We start from the raw sequence: 23900 nt of genomic DNA on the forward strand, positions 1-23900 counted from the left end.
GGCTCCGAAAGTGAATGCGCGGCCTGGAAACAACGTACAGCTGTGCCAGGGCCTCAGTAAGTACTGCACACCTGCTCCTATCCCTTCTACCACCATTTTTAATCACAGGATTCTGGTCCCCATAGACTTATAAGGGGACCGGAATCCATCCTAGAACCAGATTTTAAAATCCAAATGACACAGACCTGCCGATCCCAGTTATCTGCGAGTCCGCACATCACTAATCATGTGCTAACAGCGCTGAATATAGTGGTTTCTTCCCTACACTTATCTCCTCAAAATCCTATTGTCCATTTAAGTATCTTTAGAGAAGTTCAATAGCTAGATTGAACAGCAGTGGGGAGAGCAGCCACCCCTACCTGGTCCCTTCATCAAAGGAAAAGACGTGGACAGAAAGCCCAGTGTACATTGCTTCGTCTGTGGGTTTGCTTACAACAATCTAATAAAATATGTTAATGCCCCTTGTAACCCGATTATATCTAATACAACTACCAGTCATTTCCACTTCACATTATCAAATACCTTTTTTGCATCGAACGTGAGCAGGGCTGGTTGTTCACCTGTTTCTATCTCCCTACCTTTAACACTAGAACTACTGGACTCGTGACACCTATATAGAAATACATGGTGCAAAGTAGTCAAAATGACTACCTCAGTAGTTCTAGTTTTAATGGTAACCTTCACTACCATTGCTTTCCTAATTTTCCCCACTGCTGATCTTCCCTTTACAAATTCTACTGTACTTGTTTGTGGTCTGTCTATTATTTTAGGAAAAACTAGAAACAATCTATTTGCCATAGGTTTAGCCAATATCTTGTAGTCCTAGTTTATCAGTGATATTGGTATATAGTTTGAGGGGTTATCAAGATCCTTCCCTCCTTTAGGTACAAGTTTGATATGTGCTCTATTAAGGTTTTGTGTTACATTTGCGCCTTTCAAAATTTTATTGAAGTTAAAATTGCTGAAAAAGACAAAAGGCACAAATAGGGTTTTATCCTGGTGGTACTAGAATAAACTGATTACAGGGAATCACTCACCTGGAGTAGTTGTGTAAGTCGCAACTACTATATAAGTAAAAGTGAAGTTTTGTATTTTTTAGGAGAATATCTATGTGTGCAGAATTATTATGCAACTAAATGAAAAACATACATTTTTCCATCTCAATTGTTTATTTTGTTCTGCTAAAGTGTAATAACCAAACAATTCAAAATGTACAAACATAAATTTCTGACATTTAAAAAAATAACAGTGACCAATATAGCCTGCCTTCTTTTTAATAACACCCATAAGCCTTCCACCCATGGCATCTGTCTGTTTCTTAATCTTTTGCCAATCAACTTTTTTGAAAGCACCAACCACGGCCTCCCAGACACAGGAAGATGGATTGTTTTCCTTCACTGTAAATCTCCTGTTTAAGAAGGCCCCACAAGTTCTCAGTAGGGTTTAGGTCTGGTGAGGAAGGGGCCAGGGTCATTATTCTTTCATCTTTAAGGACTTTACTGGCAGGCAAGCAGTGGAGACTCTGATGTATGTGATGGAGCATTGTCTTGTTTAAAAAACATGTGTTTTCCTGAAAGAGGAAGACTTTTCCTGTATCACTTATTAAAGAAAGTATCTTTTAAAAACTGGTAGTAGGTCTGAGAGTAAGGGCGGCTTTGCACGTTGCGACATCGCAAGCCGATGCTGCGATGTCGCACGCGATAGTCCCCGCCCCCGTCGCAGGTACGATATCTTGTGATAGCTGGCGTAGCGAAAATTATCGCTACGCCAGCTTCACATGCACTCACCTGCCCAGCAACCGTCGCTCTGGCCGTCGCCCCGCCTCCTTATTAAGGGGGCGGGTCGTGCGGCGTCACTGCGACGTCACACGGCAGGCGGCCAATAGGAGCGGAGGGGCGGAGATGAGCGGGATGTAAACATCCCACCCACCTCCTTCCTTCCGCATATCCTACGGAAGCCGCAGTGATGCCGGTAGGAGATGTTCCTCGCTCCTGCGACTTCACACACAGCGATGTGTGCTGCCGCAGGAGCGAGGAACAACATCGGACCGTCACGTCAGAGTAATTATGGATTACGCCGACGCTGCACCGATGATACGATTACGACGATTTTGCGCTGGTTAATCGTATCATCTAGGCTTTACACACTACGATGTCGCATGCGATGCCGGATGTGCGTCACTTTCAATTTGACCCCACCGACATCGCACCTGCGATGTCGTAGTGTGCAAAGCCCGCCTTAATGTTGACTCCATCTTCAACCTGAAAAGGTCCAACTAGCTAATACCAGCCCACAGCAGTACTTTACCTCCACCTTGCTGACATCTTTTGTAGATGTACAGTATATCCCTGTTAGAGATTCAGCCATACACCCATCCATCTAGTCACTCCTATCTCATCAGATAAGATGAAAAAATCCGTATTCAGATATTTATTGGCTGTCTTCTGTGTCTTGTTCAGTGGTGGTTGGTTTCAGCCTTCCTTACCTCTGTGTCTGAACTCCTTGTACTTCTGGGCCTGCAGAGAACTTGCAGTTCTGGAATATGGCAGAACAGGAAGCTAATGGGTTGCTGTTTTTTTCATATTTGATTTGTCTCAAATGATTGGCGTTTTTTTCCCTCAACACGTTTTTTTTGCAACCTTGTTGGCCATTTGCAACAAAACTTTTGATGGTCCTATTATCACACTGTCGTACCTTAGCAATGTCAAGAGTGCTGCATTCCGCTGTTAGACTTGTATCTAGTATTGACTTTTCAGTCAGTTAAATCTCTTTTTTGGTCCACCTTGCCTGAGGAAACCAAGTTGCCTAATAACTCTGCTATCCTGATAAAGGGTGTTGATATCCTTAGTCCACACCCTCCCTCATTACACAAATACCCATCACCTGATCTGCTTCATCCAATAAGCATTCAGGTTTATACAGCTTGGCGTGGGAAAATCTGCATATAAATTATATGGTCAAGATACTCACTGTAGACTACCAGCAGATTATGGCCTGCCAATGTAGGTGGCAGAGAAAGAGAAAGACACTGGTAAAAGTGTTTGTGGCGATTCAGCCTATGTTATAGTTACCAAAATTGCAAGTCTGGCCCTCCAAGCCTTTAAATATTTTAGTTTGGAAACTGCTGATCTTTCGGTGTTTGTTTACATGTGGTATATATAGGGGTGCAGATTATCTGACAAAGGTAAAATTCAAGGATAAAAGGACTATTTCAGGATGTATTCTTACAACAGGTGGTCAATGTTGGTGAGTGTTCCAACTGCTGGGACCCAAACAGACAAGCAGAATTGGGAACTTTTATACTTGTTCAAATGGAACTAAAGTGCACATTTACAACCACTGCTCTATTCACTCCTGTGGGGCTGCTCATTTTCTTTCCCAGCAGCCCCATAGAGAATGAGTTGCGTGCCAGTCGGATGTCCAACTAACGTCTCCATTTCATAATGAAGATAAAAATTCCTAGTTCTGCCGATTGATACAGGTCCCAATGGTTCGACCCCCACCGCTCAATACGATACCATTGGACAACTCCTTTAAAATGACCCATCCTCCTACAATCCTTCAGATAAATTGTCAATAAAGCCCACCTTAAAGCATCTTGACAATACATTTTATTGTCCCGTACGTCCAGCCACATTCATAGTTGGCAAATGCTGTATATAATGCTATAGTACATGTACTCAAGGCCAGGAGGATAATGAATCAAGAAAAAAAAAAAAAAGAACGACATGGATATGACATGGTTTATTTCATAATACTGTCAGGAATATACATTTGTTGATGTTTCAGGAGAAAGAAATAGTCTGAATAGCTCTTCCCACAGTGGGAGCATATATATAACTTATCCTGTTTGTGAATTTTCACGTGCTGGTCAAGTGCAAATTTGCGTGTAAACTTCTTCCCGCAGCCGTTACACTCATACGGTTTCTCCCCGGTGTGGATTCTGGAATGAACGCTGAGATTTGAGGAGTTGGTGAAGGATTTGTTGCAATCAGAACATTTGTAGAGCTTTTCTCCAGAGTGACTTTTCTGATGTCGATAGAGGCTTGATCTGTGGGAGAACCTGCGAGTACAAAATTTACACCCATACGGCTTATCGCTCAAACCCCTCATGTGCGGATCGAATGCTGGTGGATAAGACATGCTTTCAAGCTCAGCGCTAGTTTCCTCTTCAATATCGCAATGAAATGCATCTGTGCCATCTATGAGAAAATCATTCAAGTCTTCTACGTCAGCTGTAGGAGCTGCGTTACCCAAGTCTTTGCTGGAAACCTTCTGGAAATTATCCACATTGATGACTGGAGGCAATTCCTCGTGATGTTGTCTTTTGGATACTTCTTGAGCTGGTGGAGACATTTTTACTCCGGACACTTGTTCTGGAAGTGAAGGTGCGGTGAAGTGGTCTGTGGCCTCATTATCAGGCACTTAATAAAGAACAGAGAAAAAGAAAGGTTATGTCATTCCAAGGGATACAAGAGTTTAGAGTAAATACACGTTCCAGAAAAAGTGGCCATAAGGAATACCACTATTTCTGGCCATCATATGGCATGTATAGCACATTATTTACTAGAAGCCTCAGCAGCTTCTCTGTGTACTATGCTTTCTATACCCTTTTTAAAGAAACACCTGCAATTTGATTCAATTGGAGAATAAAACTGTAGACAGATTTTAGCAGTTTGAGTGAAAGATCACTGCAGGAGAGAATAGTTGTAAAATCTTTTAGAGAAAAATGCCTCTATTTGTCCCCCCTAGGCCAATATCACACTAGCGTATAGCATTGGATATGAAATGTTAATGACACTCGGGCTCAAGCTCTGCTGGGAGCGTGAGCACAGTGTCATTCACTATGCTCACATTCTATTGCATGGAGGAATTGGAGTATAGGTGAGAAGAAGGAGGAGATTAATCTCTCCATCTTCTCTTTTGCCTGTCTCTGCGTATATCACACTGCACTTGGATGTCGTCAGTGCAGTCTGATGTTTCACTCACACCCACAGACTTGTTTGCGTGTGGATAATCTGAGACACGCTGCCAATAGCAGAATGCTGCTATTTTTTCCTCAGTCTGATAAGAGCGGAGGACAATCTCGCAGATCTGACCAACATTGACTAATATTGGTCCGAGTGCAATGCGAGATTTTCTTGGATCATTCATTTATGGGAGAAAAAAAAACAAGTCTAATTACTCTTGAAAAATTTTGGTGCGAATTAAAGATCTACAACTGTAATAAAATAGTAAAGGAGTGTGCCCTTGATCAGTCTTCATAGCATTTTGAATGCAGTATGCTTCAGCTGCGTCCAAAACTCTGCGATGTACAGTATAAGCACAGGGGATGGGATTTCTAGAAATCCTGTGCCCACTGTGCTCGTTTTTTCCACAGTGAACACTGATCTGCGGTACGGCTCCCCGAGACGCAGCATGTCAATTGTTTGCTGCGGAGTCGCAAGTGTCCTCCGTAGAACAGAAGAAAAAGATCACAACTGCCCGAGCATGAAATTTGGGCACGAGCAGCTGCGGTCTCCTGTGTTGTCCTGCGGAGGAGAATTGCGGCGCCGCAGGTCAGGACCCGCCACATCCAGGAAGCACCCGATCCTGATCGTGGGCACATACCCTAAGGGCTCTTTCAGATGTCTGATCATCAGTCTAATCTGAAACCACACAGACTGGCAGCGCAACCAGAGCGTGACAGCCATATAGAAATATATGAAGTGGTCATGCTCATGTAGAAAGTCACACGGCCAGTCCACGCATTACGATCTCAGGCATACTATACACTAATCATTCACAAACTACAGCATTGTCTTACCTAGTGATTAGCAGAGGGCTAGCAGTGCACAAAGACCGAGGTGATTAGCCTGACAGCCGTTTCGCAAGCAAAACTGCCCGCTTCTTCTTAGAGGCCTCTAAGAAGAAGCGGGCAGTTTTAGTCGCGAAACGGCTGTCAAGCTCCTGACCTCTGTCTTTGTGAATGATTAATGTATAGTATGCCTTGAATTGTCCCACATGAACTCCATGTTTATGTTGTGAACAGGATTAACTGTTTCAAATAGGATTAACTGTTAGCATACTGGCGATCTCCTGTGCCAATTTCAATTAGTTGCACCTTATATACACAGCTACACTTTCTGTCATTACCTATTTAGATCAATGGTAATGTCTTTCTGATTAAGTTAGTCTTTATATTTTCATTGGCTTGGCAGTGCCCTAGTGCTCATTCTCCGTCCGTTCCTCCAACTCTTGTATTTTTTATAATTGTTCTTGTACTTGTCAATAAAGATTTATTATTATACACGCTTAAATCTCCATTCCCCCCTTTTTTGTTTGTATTCTATTTTGGAGAGCGTATTTTTTTCTCATTATTATTACAGTATGACTACCCGAGGGCAGTTAATTTGATACCATGGTCTTGTTGAAATATATGTTAATCTAGGACTTAGTGGAAGCTGTAAGCTGCCATTAACTCTCTCATTACCTCGATTAACACCGCACCAGGGCAAATCGGGAAGAGTCGGGTAAAGTGCCGGGACTGTCGCATCTAATGGATTTGGCAATTCTGGGGGCTGCAGGCTGATATTTTTAGGCTGTGTAACCCCAGCCTGAGAACACCAGCCCCCAGCTGTCGGGCTTTACCTGTGTTGGTATCATAATATGGGGGATCCTACAACAATTTTTTATTTATTTTATTGTACGATATAGACCCACCCACCGGCATCTGTGATAAGAAGCCTCAGACACGATGTCACTCAGTGTGAGGGCTCCTCTGACTGCAATTAATCACAGCCGCCAATGGGCAGAGGAAGCGATGAATATGTATGAGATTAATGAGCGGTCCGGGAAGGAGAGGCCGCGGGAGCAGTGTGACAGCCGTCCCGTTGAATTGGTAAGTATGAAGCGCTTCCTCCTGCCCCTCTGCGCCGGATTCTGGTCCCCAAGGACTTTGTATGGGAAGCAGCATCTGGCCAAATACCAGGGATCAATCCCCAGCCGACCCCAAGTCAGCGGGGGATTGATTTGCCAGTGCTCCGAAACGCAAAGACAAAATGCAAAAAGAATTGACATGCTGCTTGTTTGTGGTGACCACAACAGGAAGAGCTGCGGCTAACCGCTCACTTCTTGTTGATTACGCATATGTCTGAAAGTGGGGACATTAAAGCTGGCGATGATTGGGAGAGGGGCTCGCGTTAGATCACAACCTCACATGAGTCCCGGGAGAGCGAGTGCTATACTTCAGAGTTCTAAGCAAAGATGATCCAGAATGGTTAATGTGGATTACAAGAACTGACAGATCCTCTGTAAGGAAAAACATACACAAGAAATATAATTCTCACCTAAGATTACAGCGGCTGATTCATTAACACTAACAGGTTTGTCCTCTGCCTCATGACTGGCATCAGATGTGGATACCTGTTTTGTACACAAGCAGAAAAAAAAATGATAGTTATCCTTATTACTTGTAACGTTTCAGAATAATTGGCCATTTGTGCATAAATGAGGACTAACTCCATTTCACACCATTATAAGACTTGTATCCTGCATTATGCACCAGTTTTCCCCTCTAAAAAAAAGCTTCATTTAAATTTCAATTCTCTCTCAATTGGTGAGAGGAGACAAGCTGCGATGATTCCCCCCCATACGCAGTATGGCACCCAGAGATGGATTCCTGCTCTTCATGTCTCAGCACACAGACAGAAGCAGCACAGGCATGGAGGAAATTTTCCAGCGGCACTAAGAGGTGTAGATGTGAATACAGAATACCAACAGAAAAATGTTGCTTTGTGGTATCAGCTTTGTTGTATCAGCTTTGTTGGCGGTGGGCCCGCCCCTTCTGGTCACATGGGTATGACCTCACACAGGTCTTGCAAGTAAAAGTAAATCGGGGAGGGGATAACTATGAATTCACCTCCAGATATCTGATCCTCAGCTGCTGTCACTCAAGAAGCTGCCGATTTTATAAACTTTACTTTCTTGGGTTTCAAACCTATACATCCGAGCTGACCACTAATGGTATGAATAGACTCAGCCTGATCGTGCCAGTATAGGACTGCCTTTATGTTATATAGGATAATCCAGGTGATTCGGTTTCCTTTAAGGTTTACTGAAAGAAGAGAGACCAAAATGTAAAGACTGATATCTTTATTAGGGGCACCCAAACTAAACACTCCACAAATACAGTGGGAAAAGACATTCCGAAGGGCAATGGGTTTATTATGTAAAGGGATTAACCAGTTTAGAAAGTCTATTGTTATATAAACCTTATTAGGGAATTCTATGGTAATAGAGCTGGTCATCTATTCAGGATCCTCATCTTTTACATTAGTTATAAAGTCTATTGCTCTGGAGAACATGTCCTGTATTGCAAAGACAATAAATAGATTTATAGTGAGACTATAAAATGCTTAATTTCCCCTGAGGAGGCGCTGCTGAGAATTTAACAATTAAAGACTCATTTAGCCAGATGACAGTCAGGAACGTGCATGGCTAGAGAGCTTGTTTGCCAATTATCAGCTCCTATGAACATCCAGGCATTCCCCTGATGAACAAGCAAAACACTTATTTTTCAGCTGGTTGGATCGTTCATGCTGGTATTAAAATTATTGTTCTCGGCAGCACATGGTCCTGTGTAAACAGCACATAAGTTGCTGATAACTATGATATTTTATGAGCACAGCACTCCCACGTTAATGATTGTTTCGTGTACATTGAATTCTGTCTAAACAAGCCATTAAAGGGAATCTGCCACTCGGTTTTTGCTACCGCAACAGAGAAGAGCATAATGTAGAAAAACAGACCCTGATTTCAGCAATGTATCACTTAGTTTACTGGGTGCAGCAGTTGTGACACAATAAGAGTTTTTAGATGTAACAGAGCTCAGATATCTAACTCCACTCACAACCACCGGTTTGTGTGTACAGTGTATAGTGACAGTGAGCTGCTTATCAGAGGAGGGAGTATAGTTGAACTAACAGTCACGTGAACTGTATTCCAGGCAGTGATAATCTCCTGATGATAAAACTTTCACTGTAAGTAAACAGCACACAGCCTGATAAGTGACACATTGCTAAAATATTTGTTTCAGCTCCTATCTCCTACTATTCCCTTATTACATAGCAAAAACTGGCTGACAGATTCCCTTTAAATGGCACTTCGTACTCATACGCAAAGAACGGATATCTTTATGAGACCCATAAGTGTTTTTGTTGGATAACACTTGTACCTATAATTGTGAATGGGGTCATTTACATGTCCGTGATTTCCTGCACACCAAGTGTTCTGTGCAAAATCTATAATAAGCTATATTCTAATACACTTGTATCAAAAACTCCCTACCGTTCCCCAACTACACCTACTGCTATTCTATTGTTATTTTTCCCCCTACTTCCTGTCCGATGACTATTCATTTGTGAATCCCGGTACATGCTGGGATACTCAAAGACGAGTCCTCAGGGGGAAGGGTCTGTGGCAGTGACCGCAGCCTCTGTCCCCTCCCTGAAACGAATTATCACTGATGCTCATTTCACAAGCTACTTTGTCCCTCCCTGAGCTGGGCAATCTGCACAGTGACAGCATCCGCGCTGTTGTTGGCGGAGATCAGTAATAATCTGCCGGCAATAGAGCGGTGTCTATACCTGGCATGGAGGAGAGTAGCACCGCACCCGCTGGTAAAGTCACTGGTCTCCTGCATGCCGGGTATGGACACCTTTCTGTTGCTGGAAGATTAGTTCTGATCAGAGCAGTCAATAGAGTGGACGCAATCACTGTGCAGATCGCACAGCGCAGGGAGGGACACAGCAGCCCCTGAAACAATTGTCATAACGCTCTGTTTCAGGGAGGGGGTCAGAGGCTGCGGTCACTGCCAGACTCTGACCTTGATGACACTTATTTTCAGTATCCCAGCATGCACTAGGATTCTTAAACGAATCATCATAAGACAGGAAATAGAAAAAAAATAGAATAGCAGTTAATGTAGTTAAGGAACGATAGGGAATTTTTAAAACAAGAATATTAGAAAATATCATCACATAGGGATTTAGAATGAAATGTACTTTTGCATTCGGACCACCCCTTTAACTTTCTCCTCTGGCTAGAAACTACACTAGATTCATGAAGTAGGAACTTCCACTGCATTTACACTTCTCTAAATTACTTTCATTAGCAGAATTACACAATCAGGGGTGAAAGCCGAGTCTATGCTCTAGCTGTCTAGGACCACTTTTCTACATGCAGGTTACCAACTCATATGTCCATGAATAGCTTGCTATGCTGTGCAATATTTTAATATTTCATTTTTCTCCCTTCTCAGTTGTGTAAAAGCTCAATTTCAAATAAAATACAAAGTTGCACAGTGAGTTCTTGCACAACAGAATCTAACCCAAAAAGAATAGTGATCTACATTCGTGTCTGTAGAATAAAAGGGATATTGATGTTCAAACATGACTGTGTAAGGCAACATGCACACGGTGAGAATTTGGTGATTTATTTTTTTTTACATCAGAATCTGTAACCAAAATCAGGAGGGGAACAATCAGAGGAAAAGTAGAATAGAAACATGGCCACCACTGCTGTATTTATCACACACTCCTGGTTTTAGCTTCCAAATACTGGAGGTTAAAAAAAACCCCAAAAACAGGGCTGTACACACAGTACAGACCAAACGTTTGGACACACCTTCTCATTCAAAGAGTTTTCTTTATTTTCATGACTCTGAAAACTGTAGATTCACATTGAAGGCATCAGAACTATGAATTTACACATGTGGAATGAAATACTTAAAAAACTGTGAAACAACTGATGTCTGTCTTATATTCTAGGTTCTTCAAAGTAGCCACCTTTTGCTTTCATTACTGCTTTGCACACTCTTGGCATTCTCTTGATGAGCTTCAAGAGGTAGTCACTGGAAATGGTTTTCCAACAGTCTTCAAGGAGTTCCCATAGATGCTTAGCACTTGTTGGCCCTTTTGCCTTCGCCCTGCGGTCCAGCTCACCCCAAACCATCTCGATTAGGTTCAGGTCTGTTGACTGTGGAGGCCAGGTCATCTGGCATAGCACCCATCACTCTCCTTCTTAGTCAAATAGCCCTTACACAGACTAGAGGTGTGTTTGGGGTCATTGTCCTGTTGAAAAATGATGGTCTAACTAAACGAAAACCGGATGGAATAGCAGCGGCAAGATGCTGTGGTAGCCATGCTGGTTTAGTATGCCTTGAATTTTGAATAAATCCCCAACAGTGTCACCAGCAAAGCACCCCCACACCATCACACCTCCTCTTCCATGCTTCACGGTGGGAACCAGGCATGTAGAGTCCATCCGTTCACCTTTTCTGCGTCGCACAAAGACGCGGTGGTTGGATCCAAAGATCTCAAATTTGGACTCATCAGACCAAAGCACAGCTTTCCACTGGTCTAAGGACATTCCTTGCGTTCGTTAACTGCGAACAACCGCTTCCGGTAACTATCAATGAGTTTCTTACAATGCTCTGCTGGAATTTTAGACCATTCTTCTTTGGCAAACTGCTCCAGGTCCCTGAGATTTGAAGACTGCCTTCTCTATACTGCCATTTTGAGATCTCTCCACAGGTGTTCTACGGGATACAGGTCTGGACTCATTGCTGGCCACTTTAGTAGTCTCCAGTGCTTTCTATCAAACCATTTTCTAGTGCTTTTTGAAGAGTGTTTTGGGTCATTGTCCTGCTGGAAGACCCATGACCTCTGAGGAAGACCCATCTTTCTCACACTAGGCCCTACATTATGCTGCAAAATTTGTTGGTAGTCTTCAGACTTCATAATGCCATGCACACGGTCAAGCAGTCCAGTGCCAGAGGCAGCAAAGCAACCCCAAAACATCAGGGAACCTCCACCATGTTTGACTGTAGGGACCGTGTTCTTTTCTTTGAATGCCTCTTTTTATTTTCTGTAAACTCTATGTTGATGGCTTTTCCCAAAAAGCTCTACTTTTGTCTCATCTGACCAGAGAACATTCTTCCAAAACGTTTTAGGCTTTCTCAGGTAAGTTTTGGCAAACTCCAGCCTGGCTTTTTTATGTCTCAGGGTAAGAAGTGGGGTTTTCCTGGGTATCCTACCATACAGTCCCTTTTCATTCAGACGCCGACAGATAGTACGGGTTGACACTGTTGTACCCTCGGACTGCAGGGCAGCTTGAACTTGTTTGGATGTTAGTCGAGGTTGTTTATCCACCATCCGCACAATCTTGCGTTGAAATCTCTCGTCAATTTTTCTTTTCCTTCCACATCTAGGGAGGTTAGCCACAGTGCCATGGGCTTTAGGCTATGTGCACACTAGAAAAAGGATTTTTAAGAAATTTCTTAAGAAAATTTCTTGAGAGTGGAGGAATAGCGCATCTGCGTTAAAAAAAAGCATCAAAAACGCACCTGCGTTTTTACCGCAATTTGGTGCGTTTTTGGTGCGTTTTTACCGCTGGTTGCTCCCTGCGTTATTGTGCTATTATCTATGGTAACTAACGCAGTTAGCTGCAGACAAGTAGTGACATGCTCATTCTTTTTCTTAAGAAAATCTACTGAAAGAATTTTCTTAAGAAAAAAACGCATTGTGTGCACAGCTAATTTTTTTTTTACCATAGGTTTGGCTGGGGAATGTCTGCAGAAAGATTACAAGAATTTCTCAAGAAATTTCTGCAGCAAAAACGCACCAAAAACGCAGGTAAAAAACGCAGTGTGTGAACAAACTTCTTGATGACACTGCACACCATAGACACAGGAACTTTCAGGTCTTTGGAGATGGACTTGTAGCCTTGAGATTGCTCATGCTTCCTCAAAATTTGGATTCTCAAGTCCTCACAGTTCTTTGGTCTTCTTTCTTTTCTCCATGCTCAATGTAGTACACACAAGGACACAGGACAGAGGTTGAGTCAACATTAATCCATGTGCCACAGGTAAGTTACAGGTGCTGTTAATTACACAAATTAGAGAAGCATCACATGATTTTTCAAACAGTGCCAATACTTTTGTCCACCCCCTTCTTTATGTTTGGTGTGGAATTATATCCAATTTGGCTTCATGACAATTTTTATTTATTTTTTCATTGAAGACAAATTAAATGAAGATCATAATACCAAAGAATTTGTGATTGAAATTATTTTCAAGAAGAAACTGAGTATTATCTGACAGAATTGCAGGGGTGCCAATACTTTTGGCCAGCACTGTATATATACACACACACACACACACACACACATATACATACACATACATACACATACATACATACATACATACATACAACCTGAGGATTTAACTCATGACATTTTCATAAAGGAGTGGAAGAACTTGCTGTTTTGCATGTCCCAAAGGGGAGGTTAAATCACAGATGGCATTTCTGCTTCAAAGTAACAGAGAGAGACTCAGCTATTAGAAAGTACAATACTTCTGGCAGCTGTTTATGTGGACCCAAGTCATCATATATTGCTGGATAATAAACAGGTTACTAAAGGAAAAGAAGCTCTGAAGTAGCAGTTAGGATGAGCAGCTACAGGATGGCCAAGAGCAAGAGGACTTGTCATCTAGGGCTACTGCTGCATATCTCATGAGATGAGGAGTTGGGTCTTCCAATGCTGCTGTTTCTTCAGCCTAATCAGATGAGGAGTTTAATTTTGAAAAGTATTTGCACGACATGGAGCAGGCAGAGCGTTGCCTCAGAGAAAAAGATTCCACTCCCATAGCAAACAGATTGACCATATTTCAGCAAAATGTTTCACTTGCTCTCAAAGAAGTAGAAGAGTTCAACCATTCATTAAAACTGACTGCATGAAGCAATTCCTTGATACCCAAATATTGTTAGAGATGTTGCCCATGTGTTCAGCGCATTGCCACCAACCCAAGTTACTGTAGAGACGTTTCTCTCCAGCCTTAAAATAAATAGATTTGAAGTAACCTATGAAGGAGGATCTGATGGAGGATACCATTTCTCAGAACAAATGCATAGACTGCACAAATGTAATTCCGTAAAGTTTTGTTGAAAACTGGTTTTTACCCACTTCCTGCATAGTGTATTGCATATTTACAATTTATTAAAGTTTGCATTCAAAAGCTATATTCCAATAGTGAATTCCAAGGCAACACTAAAATACCACATCCTAGATCTTAATGAATGAAATATTCCAGTTACAAATCTTTATTCATTGCATAGTGGAATGCGTTGAGAACAATAAAGCATAAAAATGATCATTCTAAATCAAAATTAATATCCCTTGGAGGTCTGGATTTGAATGATACTGAAAATCAAAGTGGAAAATCAAATTACAGGCTGATCCAACTTCAGAGGAAATGCCTCAAGACAAGGAAATGAGGCTCAGTAGCGTGAGTGGCCTCCACGTGCCTGTATGAACTCCATACAATGCCTGAGAATGCTCCTGAGTAATCTACTCCCAGACCTGGATTATAACATCAGTCAACTCCTGGAGAGTCTGTGGTGCAACATGGCATTGGGAGATGGAACGACACATGATGTCCCAGATCTGATCGATTGGATTCAGGTCTTGGGAACAGGCAGGCCAGTGCATAGCATCAATGTCTTCATCATGCAGGAATTCCTGACACACTTGAGCCACGAGGCCTGGCACTGTCATGCATCAGAAGGAACCCAGGGCCCACTGCGCCTGCATATGGTCTCAGAATGGGTCTGAGGGAAGATTTTATCCTAGTACCTAATGGCAGTCAAGGTACCTCTGGCTAACACAAAGAGGGCTGTGCGGTCCTCCAAAGAAATGCCTCCCAACATTTTTACTGAACCACTGCCAAACCAGTCATGCTGCAGGATGTTGCAGGCAGCAGAACGGTCTCCACGAAATCTCGAGACTCTTGTTTCGTCTGTCACATGTGCTGAGTGTGAACCTGCTTTTATTCGTGAGGAGCACGAGGTGCTGATGTCGAATCTGGCAATCTTGGTGTTCTCTGGCAAATGCCAGTCGCCTTGCACGGTGTTGGAATATAAGCACAACACCCACTTGTGGACGCTGGGCCCTCATACCACCTTCATGGAGTTGGTTTCTGATAATTTGAGCAGACACATGGATATCATTGGCCTGCTGGAGGACAGTTTGCTGGGTCTAGCACTGATTCTCCTGTTCATCTTTTCAGAAAGGAGGGGGTAGCAGTCCTGCTGCTGGGGTATTGCCCTTCTACAGCCCCCTCCATGTCTCCTGGTATCTGCTCAATACTCTGAACACTGTGTTGATAGACACAGCTAATTTTCTTGCCACAAATCACATTGCTGTGCCTTCCTGGTTGAGCTGCACTGCCTTTGCAACCTCTGTGGGATGTAGACACCCCCTCATGCTACCTCTAGGGGTGAGAGCAATGACAAAATTCAAAAGTGACCAAAACAATGGCCAAAAAGGATGAGAACTGAGAATTGGTCTGTGGTTACCACCTGCAGAGCCACTCTTTTATAGGGGTAGTCTCCCTAATTGCCTATCATTTCTACCCGCTGTCTGCTCCATTTGCACAACAGCAAAAGAAATTGATTCAGGTCAGTGTTACTTCATAACAGGACAGGCTGATTTCACAGAAGTGTGACTGACTTGGAGTTACATTGTATTGTTTAAGTGTTACCATTTTACCATAGTAAATTTAATCACTTAAACATGAACCATATATGAGGGAGTCGAAGTTGGAGTCAGGAAAAATTAGGAGTCAGAGGTTTGGATTACAGACTCCACAGCCGTGTAAAAAAAAAATAAATCATCAAATATTCAACGTGTGCACGTGGCCTAAGAGATCCCACATGTTTTTTTGAAATTCAGATTGGTACCCTGATCTCTGACATGTGCGATTCTCAGGAAACAAGAGCGGTCTTCTCCTACAGGATTGCACACACTGAGCGGTTTGTGGGCTCATAGAAGATGGTGACATGTGTTTCGAGGGATCGATGACAGTCTCATAATCTGAAGGGAATTGCTTGGTCATGTTAGAAAACAAAAAAAGTGAGAAAAAAAGTGTAAATACCATTAAAATCATCTGAAATCTCAGAATGCTTTTGTTCCTCTCTGTAACAAATCTACCAGTTGCTCTACTTCTTGCACCAATTTTCTTACCTGCTCTAGAAATATAAAAGCTGGATTCTGAACTGCTGGCTATAAGTACCATTAGCCCTATAAATCTAAGTTGCCAGGAACAGAAGTGTTGTCATGAGGACTCTGAAACAGAAAATCGTTAACTTCATCTTATGAATAAAGGTCAACATTTCTAAAACTTATTAAAAAGAGACCTTAAAAGGGGCGTTCAAGTTTAAACGTTATGCCCTATTATCGGGATAGGAGATACCTTTCCGATCGCTGAGGTCCAACTGCTGTAGTCCCCAGTGATCCGGAGAACAGGGACTCAGCAGAGCCCTGGCTGAATGGAGCAGAGGTCAATTATGTGCACTGTCTCTCTACCCATATTAATAGGAGTGCTGGATATCAACAGAGCGCAGTGCTCGGCAGTCTCCATGGCTCCCATTAAGAATGAATGGAGTGGTGGTGCGCATGATCGACATATGCTCCATTCCGCCGGGGCTATTAAGGAGTTCTCTGGAGTCATGGTACTTGGAAGGTTATCCCTATCCCGAGGATGACTTTAAAACTTGATGATCTATCACTAGCAGAATATTGGGGTGGGCAATCAGCTGCTATGATCGTCGGTGGAGGCCTAATATAAGCGTAGAACACCACAGTGTCATACACTGTTTAGTGGCCAATATAGGGTATTGCAGATCAGCAACTTTAGAAAAGAAGCTAATCTGCAGGTATAGCCAACCACTAAACAGCTGCCAAATGCCATGTATGTCTGTTCATCACCGATGGTGGATGTCTTAAGGTCCAGTCACACTAAGCAACTTACCAGCGATCCCAACAACGATAGGGATCGCTGGTAAGTTGCTAGGAGGTTGCTGGTGAGATGTCACACTGCGACGCTCCAGCGATCCCACCAGCAACCTGACCTGGCAGGGATCGCTGGAGCGTCGCTACACGAGTTGCTGGTGAGCTCACCAGCAACCAGTGACAAGCCCCCAGCGCCGCGTGGAAGATTCTGCGCTTGGTAACTAAGGTAAATATCGGGTAACCAACCCGATATTTACCTTGGTTACCACCGCACGGAGCTAAACGTGCAGAGAGCAGGGAGCAGCGCACACTGAGCGCTGGCTCCTTGCTCTCCTAGTTACAGCACACATCGGGTTAATTAACCCGATGTGTCCTGCAGCTAAATGTGCACAGAGCAGGGAGCAGCGCACAATGCTTAGCGCTGGCTCCTTGCTCTCCTAGTTACAGCACACATCGGGTTAATTAACCCGATGTGTGCTGCAGCTACATGTGCACAGAGCAGGAGCCGGCACTGACAGTGAGAGGCACTGACAGTGAGAGCGGAGGAGGCTGATAACAAAGGTAAATATCGGGTAACCAAGGACAGGGCTTCTTGGTTACCCGATGTTTACATTGGTTACCAGCCTCCGCAGAAGCCGGCTCCTGCTGCCTGCACATTTAGTTGTTGCTGTCTCGCTGTCACACACAGCGATCTGTGCTTCACAGCGGGACAGCAACAACTAAAAAATGGCCCAGGACATTCAGCAACAACCAGCGACCTCACAGCAGGGGCCAGGTTGTTGCTGGATGTCACACACAGCAACATCGCTAGCAACGTCACAAAAGTTGTTCGTTAGCAGCGATGTTGCTAGCGATGTTGCTTACTGTGACGGGGCCTTTAGTGTAGGACCCCAACTAATCTGATATTGATGATCCAATCTAAGGCTAAGTCATCAATATAAAAATAATGAAAAATTCCTTTATTGGTACCAGATTTACTGCTGATATTGGCACAATTAATCTACCATGTCAAGATGCTCTGATACAGATCTTCTGGTAGTTCCCGCTGACTCACGTCAGTGTTTTTCTTGCATGAGAAAACAAAAAACATACACAAGACATAAGTGGACACAAGGACCGAAGATGGATAAAACAAAAAAAAACAAAAAAAAAAACACAAAATAAACCATGTAAGAATACCATTCTGTGTTTTTTGAGGCAGCAAAATACACAGGAATGTGTGAATAAGGCTAACTGGGGTAACCACATGGAGATAAAGAACTTAGCGTCCGATTCCGTATCACGACCCATTCTCTCTAACTTACGTTGAGCGACATATCGTGGCTTGCTGGCACCGCTTTGATGAGATGTGTTGGACCCAATGCTGAATACTGAGAAGATTCATTTTCTTTTCCTTGTTCAGACATAGTGAAAAGCTGTAAAGAAAAGCAACAGATCTGTAGTAAGAGTGATGTTATGTAGTAAGAGTGATGTTATGTAGTAAGAGTGATGTTATGTAGTAAGCGAGGGAAACAATCAACAGATGGGTGGTGGGCCCTGCAGTATTATTACGTAGCGATAAGAGATGGACGAATAGTAAAATATTTGGGTTCAGATTATCCAAGCCGAATAATTATTACTATTTGTGTATTTGTCACGAATAGCCAACCCAACGCAAGTCAATGGGAAACTCAAATAATTTTACGAGAGGACCTTGGAAGTAGGTCAGGGATGGCTGTAAAAATGTGCAATGGAGGGAAAAGTGCTGAAACTGAATGGGAACAGCATGGGGAAGATGACTGGAAGCATTTCTAACACAGCTGGTTTCTGGGAATAAGGTTGTCAGAGTATTACATGGATTAAAGCAGGAAAATTATATTAACTGAGTTTCCGCATAGCTGTCACACTGCTTCCTGGTCCGATCCTTAGATCTCATGCATATTCACTGCTCCCCCCCCCTACTCTCTGTGATTGGTTGCCCTCACACTAGCTATCTGGGGCCCCCCATATATTGATACCCAGCACAGCTAAAACAGATAGCTAAAGGCTGCAGCCCACAGCTGTGTAAATTATCTTGGCTGTATATCAAAAACAAGGGACCTCATGCGGCTTATTTAAAATAATTTAAATAATTGTACAGAAAAACAAAAACACGACGTTCGGTTCCCAACAATTTTGATACCCAGCCAAGATAGATAGGCTGATATTCTCAGGCTGGGGAGCCCATGATTATTGGACCCCCCCGCCTAAAAATAGCAGCCTGCAGCCACCCCACAATTGATGCATCCAATATATGCACCAAAGGTAGAGCTTTGCACAGATCATTCCGATTACCCTGGTGCGGTGGCAATCGGGCTAATACATGGGGTTGATGTCATTTTTGACAAGTCATAACTGACAGCTGCCATCAAGCCCTGGGTTGGTAATGGAGAGGTGTCTATGAGACCCCCCCCCCCATTACCAACCCTGTAAGTAAAAAAACAAAACAAAAAAAAAAAAAAAACCTTTCACCAATTTATTAACCCCCGCAGGTCCGACGTAATCCACACGACGTCCCACGACGTTCCCGGCACTGCTACATTCAGAGGTGACAGTAATGGAAAATGCGACCATTCACTGCAGCTTCTGGGACACACTGTGGGCAGCGTGGGATGCGACTGAGAAGGAGTGACGTCAGTCAGGTCACAGCCAGGTTCCCACGGTGCCAAGTGTAAACTCGCTGCTGGATTACAGGGTATGGTGCCACAGAAGTCCTACAATCAGGTCACCGGAGTTGACAGGGCTCCTTGCTGGTCTCAGTGAATGTTGAACCCGCTACTCTCAGTGAAAGTGGAACCTCCTATCTGATGCAGGACACAGCTGCACAGTAATCCAGCAGCAGGTTCCACTTTCACTGAGGACAGCGGGGAACCAGAGTGTGACCTCCGGTGGCCTGACTGCCGATTGTGGAACACGGTGCCACAGCAGTCCAACAATCCGGCAGTCAGGTCACCGGAGATCACACTGGGGACTCCCACCTGCCCTTAGTGAAAGTTTCACCTTTTGCTCTCAGTGAAAGTGGAACCCTCTGCCGGATTGCTGTGCGGCCATGTCTCACAGTTCAGCAATCTGGCAGCGGGTTCACACTTGGAACCATGGGAACCTGGCTTTGACCTACAGTGACCTGACTACAGTCACCGCTTCTCACAGCCGGGTCCCATGTTGCCCTCAGTTTAAATAATTTTAAAAAAACTGAATGGGGCCATTGTAAGCCAAGATAATGCACACAGCTGGGGGCTGCAGCCTGTAGCCGTATGCTTTATCTGTGCTGGGTATCAATACACAGGGGACCCTACCTTATTTTTCCAAGTATTTATTTTTACACTCCACGTTTTGACCCAGACAGCTCATATGAGGTCAACCAGTCACAGACGCTGGCACAAAGGGTGGGCGGGGAAATCAGGACTGCAACCAATCACAGATGCCGGCATAGAGGGTAGGCAGGGGAAGCACTGCATATCTATAAGTGTTAATGAGCGGACCAGGAAGCAGTGTGACAGGGAAACTCGGTAAGTGTAATTCTCCTGCTTTAATGACTGGAAGTAAATTATTATTTTTTTTTTCAGGATCTGGCAGCACCACTTTCAGGGAAAGTTTCCATGTTGGATTGTTATCAATTTTTTTTTATGAAGGGGGCTGGCTGACAGGTTCATTGCAATAGCCAAGTCATCCCTATTCTCGTTCATGGCCGATGCAGACAGAAAAGTGGGTCTGGCTTAGTTATTGAAATTAATATTGGTGCATTGAGGATGGGCTGATGTATTCGTGGTCCTGTACATCCCGCCCTCAATGCATTTCCAGGCCCATGTGCATAACCTTTATTATTGGGTTTGTCCCTTTGGGGCCATAAGTGTGTGCATGAACATGTAAGGACCATGTATTCTGTTCATGTCCAGACAGTTTTGGGGCAATGCCTGCAGGGACCAGCCTTGTTTTTCCAGTACAACTCACAGTATGGCACTGACAAAGACAACTGAATGCCTTCGTATTTTTAGGGCCATGGTCTTAGGCTAGAGCAGTGCTTCCCAAATTCCAGTCCTCGTGCCCCAGAATAATTCACAAATTCAGGATTCCTTAAGACCCGTCACACACAGAGATAAATCTTTGGCAGATCTGTGCTTGCAGTGAAATCATGGACATATTGTTCCATTTGTACACAGCCACAAACCTGGCACTGATTGTCCACAATTTCACTGCAACCACAGATCTGCCGCAGATTTATCTCTGTGTATGACAGGGCATTTAGTGTTGCCTAGATGAGGGAATTATTATCATGCCATCAGAAATTTCCACAGGTTCTCTCATCTGCAATACCTGCAATACTAAGGAAACCCTGAAAAGATACGTTGAGGGAGTGGAATATGGGAAACACTGGGCTAGAGGATACATGTCCCGTGTTCTGATATTGGAGGCTCCCACAAAGGACTAGAGGATACATGTCCCGTGTTCTGATATTGGAGGCTCCCACACAGGACTAGAGGATACATGTCCCGTGTTCTGATATTGGAGGCTCCCACACAGGACTAGAGGATACATGTCCCGTGTTCTGATATTGGAGGCTCCCACACAGGACTAGAGGATACATGTCCCGTGTTCTGATATTGGAGGCTCCCACACAGGACTAGAGGATACATGTTCCGTGTTATGATATTGGAGGCTCCCACACAGGACTAGAGGATACATGTTCCGTGTTATGATATCGGGGCTCCCACACTGGGCTAGAGGATACATGTCCCGTGTTCTGATATCGGCAGCTCTCACACTGGGCTAGAGGATACATGTCCCGTGTTCTGATAGCAGCAGCTCCCACACAAGACTAGAGGATGCATGTCCAGTGTTCTGATATTGGAGGCTCCCACAAAGGACTAGAGGATACATGTCCCGTGTTATGATATCGGGGCTCCCACACAGGACTAGAGGATACATGTCCCGTGTTGTGATAGCAGCAGCTCCCACACAAGACTAGAGGATACATGTCCCGTGTTATGATATCGGGGCTCCCACAAAAGACTAGAGGATACATGTCCCGTGTTCTGATATTGGAGGCTCCCACACAGGACTAGAGGATACATGTCCCGTGTTATGATATTGGAGGCTCCCACACAGGACTAGAGGATACATGTCCCGTGTTCTGATATCGGCAGCTCTCATACTGGGCTAGAGGATACATGTCCCGTGTTCTGATATCGGCAGCTCTCACACTGGGCTAGAGGATACATGTCCCGTGTTATGATATTGGAGGCTCCCACACAGGACTAGAGGATACATGTCCCGTGTTCTGATATTGGAGGCTCCCACACAAGACTAGAGGATACATGTCCTGTGTTCTGATATCGGCAGCTCTCACACTGGGCTAGAGGATACATGTCCCGTGTTATGATATCAGGGCTCCCATACTGGGCTAGAGGATACATGTCCCGTGTTCTGATATCGGCAGCTCTCACACTGGGCTAGAGGATACATGTCCCGTGTTCTGATGATATTAGCGGCTTCCACACTGGTCCTATTGGTGGAGAGTTGATAATCTATGTTAACCCCTTTACAGCAGGCAGGAGGTTGCTGTTTTCAGAGACCTTATTCTCAGTAGTAGAACTGGTGCATATTTATGCACACATCCCACACCCTCCAGTCAGTGGTCTGTGTCGCCATGGACCTACCAACGTCTGGAGTTCTTTTTATTTGATGGCTTGGCAGGAGGTCACATATGTATCACAACGATGACGTCATGCCAGGCCGGTCAATCAGACAAGCTGCAGTTGCCGGCATGTAAGGCTGCTTTCACACATCCGTTTTTTGCAGTGCGGCACAATAAGGCGCTCTGCAGAAAAAACGCAACCGTTTTTTTTCCGCCGGTTGCGGTTTTTCCCGCATAGACTTGCATTAGTGCCGTATTGTGCCGGATTTCCTTGCGTTGCATCCAGTTTTTGCCGGATGCGGCATATTTAGCCCATGCGGCGGCCGGATGGAACCTAGCCTGGCACGTTTTCTAGTGCAGCGAAAAAAAAACGCATCGCGCCGGATCCGGTGCGATTTACAATGCGAGCCTATGGACGCCGGATGCGGCGTCCTGCGGCAAAAAACGCATCCGGCCGCGGTTTTTTGACCTGTGCATGCTCAGTATCAAGCCGCATCCGTCAAAAAATGGATGGGCCACATGGGAAAAACGTATGCATCGGATCAGTTTTTTTTCGCCGCATCCGTTGCATAGGTTTCTGAGCCGGATTGAGCCGCACTGCTAAAACTGGATGTGTGAAAGTAGCCTAAGATGCGGTGCTCCCACTCCCGCGTAGCGTCCACAGACCAGTGTTGTAGCCAATGGAATGTGATGTGTACTCTGAGGATCTCTGCACATGATGCCACCCCTTGTTTTCCCGCCCCCCAATTTGCAGTGATAATAGGTTGGCTGGATTGGGAGAGGTTAGAGGCGTGTCTTGGCATACAAAATCCCAATTGGTTGACCGGTCTTATAAAGTTGGAGGCATCTCCACCAATCCTGCCTTAATTATCGGGGCTGTGTCATCCGGTGGGGTGGCTTTACTTCCCCATGTCTGGATTTCCTGTCCCCACCTCTATATGGAGATCCCCTTTAAATGTGCGCCAGTCCTCTAATCCCTGAACGGTATATAATGTACAGTAATCGGATCGCCCCACACATCCCAGTGCGGCTCATACAGACCGATGCCACCTGTATAACAGCGGTAAACTGCAGCATTTACTGGGACAGAGCTGACAATGTGCACGGCGCTGTGTATGATGGCAGCAGCCGGCCGCCCGATCATCACTGGTGAGTGTGAGCGCCGACACCCGCTATTTACTCACACTCCCTCGTCAGACAAGTACAAGCCTACCTGTATCTTCCCGTCCGAAATCTTAGGAAGCAGACAAAAGGCAGTGTCACCTGATTGGCCAACTCTGAAACACGTGATCAACAGCGCCGTCCGCAAAGCTCTCTGGGAAATGTAGTCATGGCGCGCATACAGTATAGTACTGTCCCGCTACAATTAAACTACAAGTCCTATAAACCCCTCCAATGACTCGATTATTTTGGC

General features: G+C 44.3%; 1 protein-coding gene across 1 annotated transcript; it reads right to left on the reverse strand.

Annotated features, from left to right (window-relative positions):
• Positions 1 to 3729: 3729 nt before the first annotated feature.
• Positions 3730 to 23751, reverse strand: LOC142311478 (uncharacterized). The gene is made up of 4 exons (XM_075349951.1): positions 23700 to 23751; positions 18138 to 18248; positions 7329 to 7404; positions 3730 to 4424 (listed from the first exon to the last, which is right to left on the reverse strand). The coding sequence occupies exons 2-4, from the start codon at positions 18237 to 18239 to the stop codon at positions 3745 to 3747; spliced, it is 858 nt and encodes a 285-aa protein (XP_075206066.1). The 5' UTR covers positions 18240 to 18248; positions 23700 to 23751; the 3' UTR covers positions 3730 to 3744.
• Positions 23752 to 23900: the final 149 nt, after the last annotated feature.

The sequence above is a fragment of the Anomaloglossus baeobatrachus genome, chromosome 5, assembly GCF_048569485.1.
Source record: "Anomaloglossus baeobatrachus isolate aAnoBae1 chromosome 5, aAnoBae1.hap1, whole genome shotgun sequence".
Classification (NCBI taxonomy): Eukaryota; Metazoa; Chordata; class Amphibia; order Anura; family Aromobatidae; genus Anomaloglossus; species Anomaloglossus baeobatrachus.